The sequence below is a fragment of the Orcinus orca genome, chromosome X (genome assembly GCF_937001465.1).
Source record: "Orcinus orca chromosome X, mOrcOrc1.1, whole genome shotgun sequence".
Taxonomy (NCBI): Eukaryota; Metazoa; Chordata; class Mammalia; order Artiodactyla; family Delphinidae; genus Orcinus; species Orcinus orca.
Genome location: NC_064580.1, coordinates 43,107,544 through 43,120,155, shown reverse-complemented (window position 1 = coordinate 43,120,155; position 12,612 = coordinate 43,107,544). Strand labels below are relative to the sequence as shown.

Below are 12,612 nucleotides of genomic sequence, written 5' to 3'. Positions count from 1 at the left end.
GAGAAACATGGGCCTAAAAACCTCATTTTGAAAATGTGGGAGCAACCTAAATGTCCATTGACAGATGAATGGATAAAGAAGATGTGGTACATATATACAATGGAATACTACTCAGCCATCAAAAAGAATGAGATAATGCCATTTTCAGCAACAGGGATGCAACTAGAGATTATCATACTAAGTGCAGTAAGTCAGAAAGAGAAAGACAAACACCATATGATATCACTTATATATGAAATCTAAAACCTGACACAAATGCATCTACGAAACAGAAACAGACTCACAGACGTAGAAAACAGACTTGTGGTTTCCAAGGGGGATGGAGGGTGGGGGAGGGATGGAGTAGGACGCTGGGGTTAGCATATGCAAGCTATTATATATGGAATGGATAAACAAGGGAAAAAATATTTTAAAAAGAATACGTATATGTATAACTGAATCACTGCTGTACAGCAGAAATTAACACAACATTGTGAATCAACTATACTTTAATACAAAACAAATTTAAAAAATGGGAAGACATGAACAGGTAATTCACAAAAAGAAAAAGAGATGTACGATGGCCACCAAATATATTTTTAAACCTCAAACTTACTTACAATTAGCAAAATGCACATTAAAATAACACCAAGATGCCATGTCTCATCTATCAGACTGGTAAAAATTAAAAGTGTGACAATATGTTATGTTGGTGAGGCTGTGGGGAAAAAAGCACTCTAGTATATTTCTGTTGGGAACACAAACTGGTTTGATCCTTCTGGCGAGGAATTGGGTAATATCTAACTAAACTACATTTGTTCTTACCTCTTGAGGCAGCAATCCTACATCTAGAAATCCACCTTAAAGGTCTCCAACAAAAGGAAGACTATGAACGGATATGGAATGATTTCATACTATTAAATGAAGAAAGTGAAGCTTTAAAGAGTGTCTAGAAAGAAGGGGATATAAGAAGACATACATGTCCTTGCAAAAGAAATACAGGAGGATACACTTGAAACTAAAGAGCTCACTTACCTACAGGGGATAGGTGGGAAAGGGACAGGATAGTAGGGACAAGGAGATAAGTGACGCTTCTCTGAATATACCTTTTTGTGTAGCTTTGATTCATGAAACCATACTGTTTCACATCCTCCAAAAAAATTAAAATTAACTACAATGTGGGGTGAACCCTAAATGACATATACGCTAACAAATGAACATACCTATATTAAAAATGAATAGTATAATGGCACTGAAGAGGATGGGAAAGGAAAGAAATTAGCCTAAGTATTTCACTTATCAGTAGAGGGCACAGAAAGACACTGGAGGAGGAAGAGACTTCTCTTCCTAGCTCTGGTGTGCTGCTCTCACCAAGTTCCTGCAGCACCCATGGCTTCTGCAGTGCATCCCTAGGTGGACAGCAGCACCCAGCGGCCATAAGCATGTGGCACATCCCATAAACGTCTTCCCCCGTCATCCCAGAGGGCAGACTTCCATCAAGCCCTGCCAACCAGCTCAGCAAACTTCTCTGCCATCCAATGGGTCTTGGTCGTGCCCTTTCCAATTAGATCAAATTCTAAGCCGGGGTGGAGAGATGGGGAGTGGCCTCTTTCTCAGGTGCTTTATCTCAGCACTAGGGATAAAGGCTACTCCCTATATTTGCTATTCTTTGGAGTGCTCTTTACCTCTTAGTAGCCAATCTCCCATTCCTCCAGTTCCCTGTTATAGTTAATTACTTATATTAAACATGCTCTCTTCAAACTCCTGTGTGATTTCTGTCTCTTGATTGGGCTCTAAGAATATACTAGGTAACACTGGAGTGTTCTGCCTAGTCAGTGAGCACATTTAGTGCCCAGATCCTGTTTCTCAATACCATTCTCCAATAAAAGGAGTTAGGGCTTCTTGGAGAAGTGCTTGAGTCCAGGGCTGGAGCAGGGAAACTACAAGATGAACCTGAAACATCTTGTGGTGCCAAAAAGTAAGAACGTACTCAAAAAAGGCAGGGCATGTCAAAAAGATACAGAAGCCAACCCAGAGGAGCTCCTAATGGCCAAAGCTAGAGATCTGAGCAACAAAACATAAACAATAGTATTGGATTATAACCCATGAAATAAAAATGAATATCCATAAGTCCATACTGATATAAATACATGATTGAATAAATTAATAAATGGGAGAGATGAGACAGATAATTTGGAGAATTTCAAATAATGTGTGTAGATATTTCCCCGTCCAGGAGGTAGTGGTTAACATCCTCTCCCCATCCCTGGGTGTGCTTAGTGACTTGCTTCCTAAGACTGGAGTATAGAAAGGGGGTGGGGAGTATCTTTATAGTGGAGAAAGCTGGCAAACCTCTGCCAAGGGAGTGATCAAGGTTAACATTATTGGGGATAAGTCAGGTTGATAGCATGTACCCCTGATATGAAGTGATGAGAATGGTACTTCACTTCTGTGGTATTCTTCCCAAAATCTCAAACCCTAGTCTGGTAATGAGAAAAATGTCAGATAAGACCAACTGAAGAATGTTCTATCAATCACTTGACCAGTACTCCTAGAAACTGTCAAGGTCATCACAAACAAGGAAAGTTTGAGAAACTCACAGTCTAGGGGAAGCCAAAGAGACATGACGAATAAATGTAATGTGGTGTCCTGGAGGAGATCCTGCAACAGAAAAAAAAATACTAGTTTAAAACGAAAGAAATGCAAATAAAGTGTGTAGTTTAGTTAACAGTAATGTACCAATGTTGGTTCCTTAGTTGTGACAAACATACCATAGCAATGTAGGATGTTAACGATAGGGAAAACTATCTTTGAGACTTTTCTATAAATCGAAAGCTATTGTAGATTTTTTAAAGTTTATTTAAACAATAAAAAAAAAGGACACAGGAGCCAACCTGAAGGAGCTCCCAATGGCCACAGCTGGGACAATGTGAGCAACACAATTAATAATGCTAGTTCAGTAGCTCCCCCCTTATCCATGGGGGATATGTTCCAAGATCCCCAATGGATGCCTGAAACCACATATTGTACCGAACCTCATACATACTATTTTTCCCTATACACATACATACCTATGATAAAGTTTAATTTATAAGTTAGGCACAGTAGAGAATAGCCAAACTGCCAGCATCACTACTCCTGCACTTTGGGGCCATTATTAAGTAAAATAGTGGTTACTTGAACACAATCACTGCTATATTGCAACAAACGGGTGGGATACACTGGATGAAGGGATGATTCACAGCCCCAGGCAGGACGAAGCGGGATGGCGGGAGATTTAATCACACCACTCAGAATGGCACACAATTTTAAAACTTATAAATTGTTGGTTTCTGGAATTTTCCATTTAATATTTTTGGACCACATTTGACCATGGGTAACTGAAACTGTGGAAAACTAAACTGCGGATAAGGAGGGGCTACTGTATTGGAGGATAACCCAGAGAATAAAATAAATATCCATGAGTCCATACTGATATAAATTAAAAAGTGAATAAAAAGACAATAAATAAGTGAGAGGGGAGGGACAGCTCTTTCTTAGAGAATAATCCCAATTAATAAATGTAGAAGGAATGAAGGAAATACAAAACCACTATTGGGCAAACACCACGGTAATAATTGTTGTAGGCAAGATCCACTGATAAATGCTAAAATTAGTGGGCAAAAGATTGAATAGAAACAGCATATTCGCATAGTCTCAAAGTATCTTCCCCAAGGTATTTATTAAGTACAATGCGAAAAATAGAAACTTTACAATGGAGAAACCAGCAGATATTACCTTAACCAAATGATCAAGTTTAACATCGACATCACGTACCTCCTCAGGAAGTGCACTGAGGACATTTCTGTGGCATTCTTGCTAAAATGCAAAACCACAATCTAATCATGAGAAAATAACAGACAAACCTAAGTTGAGAGACATTCTACAAAATACCTGAACTGTACTTTTCAAAAGTGTCAAGGTCATTAAAGACAAGGATAGACGGAGGAACAGTCAAAGTTTGGAGAAGATCTTGAAACAAAAAGAACACTAGTGGGAAAAATGGTGAAATTTGAATTAGGTCTATAGCTTATTTAACAGTATTGTGCTGGGGGAAAGCAGCTCTGGTGGGGATCAACTGAGCATGTGCACAGAGCCAGTGAGGACTGAAGGGCCTGTGCGGGGCATCGGGGGTAGCGTCTCCCTGACTGGGGCCGGTGGTCACCCCGACCCAGACCTCGCTCGCAGACACCCTGCAGGGAGCTGCCTCCCCCTCCTCTAGGCTGTGGGGCTGACCCTCCCATCTCACCTTTCTTCCATCGGCTGCACCACATTTTCCACTGAAACAGGAAGGGCTCTGGATGTGGGACACCAGCCACGTGGTGCTCATGCAGCAGGAAGATGGTGACCTGTCTCAGGGACACCAAGTCTGGAACTTGCCTCTGCCCTGAGGCCCTGGTGATCAATATCAGGTACCTCATTTAATTTTCACTGCAACCTTGTCAGCTACCTGACAATGATCATCATTTGGACCATTTGACAGTAGAAGCAGCGGAAGCACAGTGAGGTGAAGTCGGTTGCCCAAGGTCACACTGCTAGCAAGTAGAAGGACCAGGAAATACTTAAGCCAAGTTCAGCTGACTCCAAAGTGCCCATACTCAGTCACTCTGCGATTCTTTTTTTTTTTTTTTTTTTTTTGCCGTGCCACACGGCATGTGGGATCTTCCCCAACCAGGGATCAAACCCATGCCCCCTACATTGGGAGCGCGGAGTCTTAACCACTGGACCACCAGGGAAGTCCCTGTCACTCTGCGATTCTGAACCCCATGCAGGGTTGGCTCCCAATAAACAATATTCCTATTTTCCATTGTCTTCAAAGTGCTCAGGCTGAGGGGAGACAACATCTTGTGTGCATAAACTGAGCTTCTGCATGTTTCAGTGCACATCCAGGGCAACCTACCTGGTCCTCCCTCTTCTGACAGAGATGAAAACTCAAACTCACCCTCCCCACCCACTTCTTAGACACTGAAAACCAGGTGTGCACCAGGTCCTCCAGTGATTGACGAACTCAGGAAAGTTGATCTCTGGTCACGTGAGGTCCCAAATCCCTGGGACCATGCCCCTGATTCCTCTGGCTGCCCATCATTTACTGACCAGCAGAAGCCACCTATGGTTGGACTACAGGGACTGCCAGAGGATACTTCAAAGTCCCCCGGTCACTGGCATGGCCCATGCTCCTCATATCATTAATCCATGATGACCACAGGAACCTTGAATAATGCCCAACACGGGCACACCAGTGCCACACCCCCAGCAGGCTTCCAATCATCCGTCTTCCCAGACTGCCAGTTACTGACCCGCATAGTTTCCAAAACTGACTTATGGAGCAGCTAAACACTGACCATTCCTGAAAGATGTTATGGCTTTCATTCCAGAAGTCCCTCACAAAGCCACTGACCCTCCAGTCCCTAATTGCCTGGCTCTACATCCCCATAAACTTAGTGGCCTAAAAAAGCACACATTTATTATCTCATAGTTTATATGAGTCTGGAATCTGGGCACAGCTTAGCTTGGTCCTCTGTTTTAGGGTCTCTCATGAGGCTGCATTCAAGGTCTCAGCTAGGCTTGGGGCCTCATCTGATGGCTCAACTGGGGAAGGATCCGCTTCCAAGTTCACTTATATGGTTGTTTACAGGATTCAGTTCATGTGGGCTGTTGGACTGAGAGCCTCAGTTTCATACCGACTGTTGGTGAAAGGCCACCCTCAGTTCCCTGCTATACGGGCCTCCCCAACATGGCAAGTTGGTTCACTAAATCCAACAAGGGGCACAGCCTGTTAGCAAGACAGAAGCTACAATCTCTTGTAATCTAATCACGAAGGTGGCATCTCCTCAGTGTTAAAGGTATGCTATTGATTAGAAGCAAGTTACTCAAATGGAGGGAATTACACAAGGCCATGAATACCAGGAGGCAAGGATCATTGGGAGCCATTTTAGAAGCTGCTTCCCATAGACCATGGAGAAATAAACAGCTTCAGACATTAAATAATATGAACACTATTCTACCAATTTACTCTATTTGAGGAAAACACTAAAGGAAGTATTCTAAATAAATGAATACTAAATCAGAAGATAGATCTCAAAATAACAGAGCAAGACAATGGTTAGCAATGACTGTTGTGGTAAAATACACACCCTCAAGTACACATTCATATAGCTATAGTTAAATTATGACAAATAAAGTGACTGGGGACTTTGAATAAAAATGTTAAGTAAGTTTTCTTGAAGCAGAATTGACTTAACCTAAGAAAAATACAGTCTTCATAAAAGCAGTTTAAATGTTTCTAGAAAAATCCGGAAATAATACTGTTCACCTTGCTGAGGCAAATATGGAGGATAGAGTATCTTTCTCTACCAAGAAAGGTTAATTATATTCTGATCAAATAATAGAAAAAACATAAATCATGCCTGTTAGAGAGGACCAAATATATAACTGGACAATTAGTAAACATAAAAATTACCAAACTAATGAGGTATGGGGGGGGACAAAACTGAACAGAAATGTCATAAAGGTGTTAGGAAGAAGAAGAGAATGAAAGTTATATTTAGGAAGTAGTAAAACTGATAATAAGGATAATATAATACAAAAAAATAAGGTTATCATCATTATACAAATTTAAATGGACTGAATCTCAAGACACAAATGTGGGATTAGAGCAAAAAATACTCTTATATGCAGTTAAAAGAAGTATATCTTAAACAAAGAGACAAATGCAAAATAAAGGTTTAGCCAAAGACACACCAGATTAGTGGCAGCAAAATAAAAGCAGCAGTGATGATGTACTTACCAAAGTAAATTCAAGGTCAAAAGGACTCAACAAGCAAAACAAAGAAAACACATAGTGGCATTGTGAAAAATGGCCAAAGATATATACTTTAGGATCCCCCCACCCACCTGCCAAAAACAGAACTATAAGGAGAAATTTGTTTTAAAATATAACATTTATTCTATCTTTTGATAATATAACAGATGGAGTAGACAAAAAGACAAAAAATCAGAGTAAAGAAATGTTAATCCTCAAACTAGATTGAAAAGTCCTAATGAGTAATCTGTACCTAACCGAGAATATAGTTTCTTCTCTTATATCCATGAAAGTTTTACAAAATTCAATTGAGTAATCTGGCCCACAGAGAAAATCTTGAGTAATGTTTACAAGTTCAGATTCAACAGGCTACATTCTCTGATCACAGTAAAACCATAATTACAAAGAAAGAAAGAAAAGATAACCAAACTACTTTAACCAGTTAGAAACTAAGAAACGTTCCTCAATAGCTAGGATCAAAGTGAGAAATCAATTCTGAAGTTGCACCTTTCACACCAGAGTTTATGAGACACAGCTACATTTAGAAAAAAGTGTAGAGTCTCAAATCCTTTACTATTAAAAAAAAGACTGGGAAACCAAAAAATAACCGTTAGGAATTTGACTCAAGAAGGTAGAAAAAGAACAAAATGAAGGAAACACATAGAAAAATGAAACACAAAACAAAAAAATCAAGGTGGCAGTTAATAAAAGCTTAAGTACATAAAGCTTAAGTATATAGTAAAAGCTTAAGTACATAAATATAAATTTAGGGAGTATAAATAAAACAAAAAGGTAAGCCTTTCTAATAATTGACTATATGGCTCAGCTCCTGGAAAATCTGATGAAGTTTAAAAGAAAAAAAATACAATACTAGTAATAAAAAAGGAGATATTGCACCAGATACGTAGTGCATTAGAGAACTAATATACTAGTTATCGTGGAATATGAGATATAAGTCTAGAGCAACATACTTAAACATTTAGGTGAAATATGTGAGTCCCCGAGTAAAAATGTAACAGTGAAAATTAATGAAAATATCCCTAAGGGGCCCGTGAATATAAAAAGAATAGGAAGAGTAGTTCAAGTCCATCATTTGAGACATACCAGTACCCACAGGCAGCACTGCTTGACACACCTCTACTGGCACAGGAGGCCTGGCTGGGGCTGGCAAAGGCAGATGTGGCAGAGGTCCCAGTCCTCTTCCGGCAACCCTATAGGCTTGAAATGGGCAGAGCCAGCTGGAAAGGGCAGACCCAGGGCAGGGTAGTGGGAGGAGGAGGACAGGACAGGATGGGCAGGTTTGTGGGGGAGACAGATAGACCAGGACTGGACTGGCAGGGGCCAAGGCTGACAGAAAAGGCCAGGACCTCGTGGTATGGTAAAGGGTGGAACAAGGTGAGTGGGGGCAGGGACATAATTGCTATGACACCCTGAACTCTCCTCAGTGTCCCAAAGTGGAATCACCAAGGAGGACTATCCCACACTCACCTATTCCCTCCATTGCAACGTTTCCCCAGCACCTCTGGCCTGGGGAATATTAACAATTATACAGAAGTTGGTCAAGGGACACTGATCAGGTGCCAACTACATATTTGATGGACTGGGATGGGGGACTTAGGAGAACAAGAGTCACTGGCATTCCCTTCATAAGATCACATCTCCGTTGACAGAAGAGGATGCACCGAGCACAGTGGGCATCACAGGCACCCCCAAACGTGCACTGTAGCCCACCCCCCAAGTAAAGCTGCACTGTCACCCACCACCACTGGAGGTTCGGAATTGGGTTTGTGGCCAGAGAGAACGGCTTAGGGGCCACCAGAGGATATTAAAATCTCTTGTTCTAAAGTTTTTAAACAAAACTCTGGATGGTGGGAGATGAGGGCAGGGCAGATCTCCTGGCCCAGATTCAGGAAAGAAAGAGACGGAGGATACAGGAACGGACAGAAAGAGGGGGATTTTGAGGACCACCCCACCTCAAGGAGGCGTAGACCGAGACAGGAGACTAAATGGGGAACAGAGAAGCGCAGAGAAACTCTGAGATGCCCTGAGAAAGATGTTAGAGGAACAGGTGTGTGAGGAATTCGTAGAGTGTCTCCCTTGCACAGGGTGTTGAGTACAGGACCTCAGCTGAGCAGAGCTCAGCTGTCTACTCTGGAGCGTAGGTCAGTGGTGAGCGGGTCATGCTGGGTTGTCTGATGAAGCATCAGGGCCAGCAGCCCTGCCCGATTCTTCATGGCTGTGCGCACCTTGTGCTCCTGCTCAACCAGCTCTTCCAGCTTGAGCAACTGTGGGGGGCAAGCATGAGAAGGGCCTTCTAGGATTCCATCCCGCCCCTCGGCCCCACTCAGCCTTGTAACGTACCATGCGCACGCGCTCTAGGTCCACCTCGGCACGTCTCAGCTTCTCCCAGCAGTAGTGGTGATTGCACAAGCGTTTGGGGAGGCAACAGAAATTACCGGTGGGCTCAAAGACGTTTTTCACTAGTGGGCAACCGCACACTTCTTCATCCGGTACCTGTGGGGAAGAATGAAAGATGATGAGGTACGTGAAGGGTGGCAAATGGAGGGTGATCAGGCAGGCAGGAGGCAAGGAAGAGGGGAATAGAGGGCAGGCAGGCAGGAAGGATAGGAATGGGGAGTGGTGACCTAGCGGGGGGAAGAGAGGAATTCAGTGATTAGGTAAAGAAGAGGGGGCCAAAGGGGGATGATCAATCATGGAGAATGGAGGAAGAAGTTAAGCAGGGATGTAGGAATGGAGGTGATCAGGCAGAAAGGACGGAAGAACAGAAAGAGATCAAACAGGAAGGAGAGGAAGGATGGAGGGGGGGTCTGACAGGGAGAAGTAGATGAATGAGGGTTGGTAAAGCATGGGGGAGGTGAGGAATAAGGCTGGGAGGGTGAAAGGGATGGGGGCTGATCAAACAGGGAAGAAGAAGGGATTTAGGACATGACAAGCAGTGAGAAGGCGATTGGGGAAGTGAGGCAGGGAGAATAAGAATGGAAGGAAGTCAGCAAGTGAGAAGAGAGGAATTGAGGGTAACCATGCAGGGAGGGAGGGGGGATTGTGGGGTGGTCAGGCAGGGGCTAGGAAAAGAAGGGAGATGAGCAAGCAAGGAGAAGGGAAGAATGGGGAATGGTTATGCAGTGAGGAGCAGAGGAACGGAGGCTGGTCAGGCAGAGGGAGAGAGAAATGTTGGGGTGCGGGGTCAGGCAAGGAGATTATGAATAAATAAACAGGCAGGGAGAAAAGTAAAACTAGAAAGTGATTGGGCAGTGAGGACGGGGGTGTAGGGGAGGTCAGGAAAGGAGGAGGGGATACATAGGGATTGGTCAGGAGGCATGAAGGCAGTCAGGCAGAAGGAAGAAGGAATAGGAGGCAATCAAGCACTGGAGGACGAGAGGAAGGTGGTCAGGTAGGGAGAAGGGGAGGAATGGAGGGCGATGAGGTAGAGAAAGAAAAGTCTCACCTTGGGGTCCTTCGAGTGCTCAGGGCATAACACCTGGAGTCGCTTACAGTAACTCTTACTCCGTGGGTCGTAAACATCACAGAAGAGCCTTGCGGTTCTGGGTAGAGGTGAAAGTGAGGTGCTAAGGGTCAGGAGGAGGCTGGTCCCACCCTGAACCCTGCCCACACTTTGTCCCCAACCCCACCTATACCCTGCCGCTAATCTGCCCACCTCTGTCTCTGAGCCTACCCACATCCTGCCCTTGATCTTGCCCACCCTGCTCCTGACCTTGTCCACATCGTGCCTTTGACCCTGAGCAGCACTCACACTCACCCCTCAATGCGAGTGGGGTACATGGACGTGAAGGGCGATTTGTGCTCATACTGGGGAAAAAAGAGTACAAATGGGAGGAACTATAGACACACCCTGCGTAACCTCCCATGAAAAAGCCCCAAACAACACATTTGCTCCCTGTGGACCCTACGCTCCTGTCTGCTCAGCCGATGTCCCCCCCTCACCAGTGGCTGATGCCCAAATCTTGGCCCCTTTACTGGGGGTGGAAGAAAAGCACAAATGGGTAGAGCCATGGATGTGTGTTGTATTCTCTTCTACAACAAATACCCGGGCACCAAACCTGCCCCCCTCCTCATGGACCCCACCCAGCCAAAAACACCCTTGCCCCATCTTCCCCCAGCCAATGCTCCAACCTTGGCGAAGCAGCGCTCCATGTGGCGCAGGGCAACCTGCGTATTGATGGGTTGCCCGCAGGAGACACAGAAGATCTGCAGGTTGACGCTGTTCCTGCCATGCTTGTCACTCTGCATAGGACAGTAGAAGGGCCAGTAAAGCAGTGCAGGGTGGGGACGGCAGGGCAAGATATCAGGCACCTTTCTGCTCCACCCCACCCATTCCCACTCACCTCTTCATCTTTGCACACAGCCTGCTGCTTGCCACGCTGAATGATGGCCTCAAGTTCATGGAAATGGCACTCTAAGTCCTTCAGGCGGGTGTGGGTGTCCTGCTGCTCACGGTGGATGCGCTCGAGCATTTTCTTGCCATGCTCCTCAGCAATGCAAGGGCTCTTCTGCCACTGCTGGATGCGCTTGGGCAGGATCGCATAGATGCGGCTGGAAGGGGAGACAGCAAGAATGGAATGCGTATGCGGGGGCATCAAAATAAGAAGAAATGGATGAGTGGCCGAATGGTGGATGTTTAGGATAATGAATGGTAGATGAGTGAATGTTGGTGAATGCGTGCTTGGATGGTGGATGGTTGGGTGCATGGCTAGACAGCTGGGTGGGTAAGTGACTGTTGAGGGTGAATGAGTGGGTTGGTGGATGGAATGTGGATGGGTGGTTCAGCGGGTCGGTGGATGTAAGGGTGGATGGATAGGTGGGTGAGTGGACGAATGGTGGAGGATACATAGGTAGCGGGGTAGATGGACTTACAGCTGGCATAGATCATGCCCTACTTTATTCCCTGTTGCTTAACCTCCAGGTGCACTCACGCAGCTGCCAGCTTCATGCCACAGTCATCCGAGCAGTACTTGGAGCCTGGCCGGGTGGGGTGCACACAGTCAGGCCCCAGGCACTGCCGCAGTGAGGCTGGGTGCTCGGCACCTGACTGCTCTGGGTCTTCTGACTTTTCCATGAGCTTCTGCTGCTTCTCCTTCTGTGAGACAAGAGTGGTCAAAGCAGGGGCAGGGGAATCAGTGTCAGCCCCCTAACCCTGTACTACTACCTTGCATTCTGCCCCCAACCTCTGCCTCCATGCCCCCCATTCCACCATTTCTGTCACCTTCCACTCCACTTTTTTCTTCAAATTCTTCCTTTTCTTCGTATCCATTGCCTGCTTCTGCAGTGCAGAATCTAGGAATGGGAAGTCCTCAGTGTCATTCATCCAGGGCTGTAGGCGAGAAAAATGCTGACAGGTCTCCCCAATTTGTTTCTTAAATGATCTCTGGACACTCCGTGCCGCCTCTCTCTTCATTGCTGAGCCTCCCTGCCTTCAATGTCCTTACCCTTCCACGCAGGGGCCCTGCCATACACTCATCAGGCTTTGATTGTCAAGAATCTCGTATATAAAAGTCCTGGTATAAGCTTCAGTACTGAGGCAGGTCCTTTTCAGACAACAGCTGGTGTATGGCCTCCTTTCCTGCCGATGGCATTGCCCCCACCTGGTACTTCTGGGACAGCTCAGACTTCTGTAGTTGAGGCAGATGTGATCGAGTGAGCAGTTGTCAGGGGGACTATGGCAAAGTCTCTGAGAGTATCACAGTTAAGAACTGACGGGCAGACCCTCGCACCAGCTCCATTCCCCCAACCACCCTGTGTCCTAGATTCACCAG

The 12,612-nt window shown here is 45.1% G+C and overlaps 2 protein-coding genes across 2 annotated transcripts in view; one reads left to right on the top strand and one right to left on the bottom strand.

Annotated features, from left to right (window-relative positions):
* The window catches only part of LOC125963073 (U3 small nucleolar RNA-associated protein 25 homolog), a 153,118-nt gene that overhangs the window by 48,514 nt on the left and 91,992 nt on the right, over positions 1-12,612 (top strand). The gene's annotated exons all lie outside the window — the stretch shown is intronic.
* LOC125962908 (CXXC-type zinc finger protein 1-like) lies at positions 6,611-12,254 on the bottom strand. The gene is made up of 8 exons (XM_049704499.1): positions 12,063-12,254; positions 11,773-11,936; positions 11,185-11,392; positions 10,973-11,083; positions 10,599-10,648; positions 10,287-10,383; positions 9,182-9,334; positions 6,611-9,105 (listed from the first exon to the last, which is right to left on the bottom strand). The coding sequence occupies exons 1-8, from the start codon at positions 12,252-12,254 to the stop codon at positions 8,959-8,961; spliced, it is 1,122 nt and encodes a 373-aa protein (XP_049560456.1). The 3' UTR covers positions 6,611-8,958.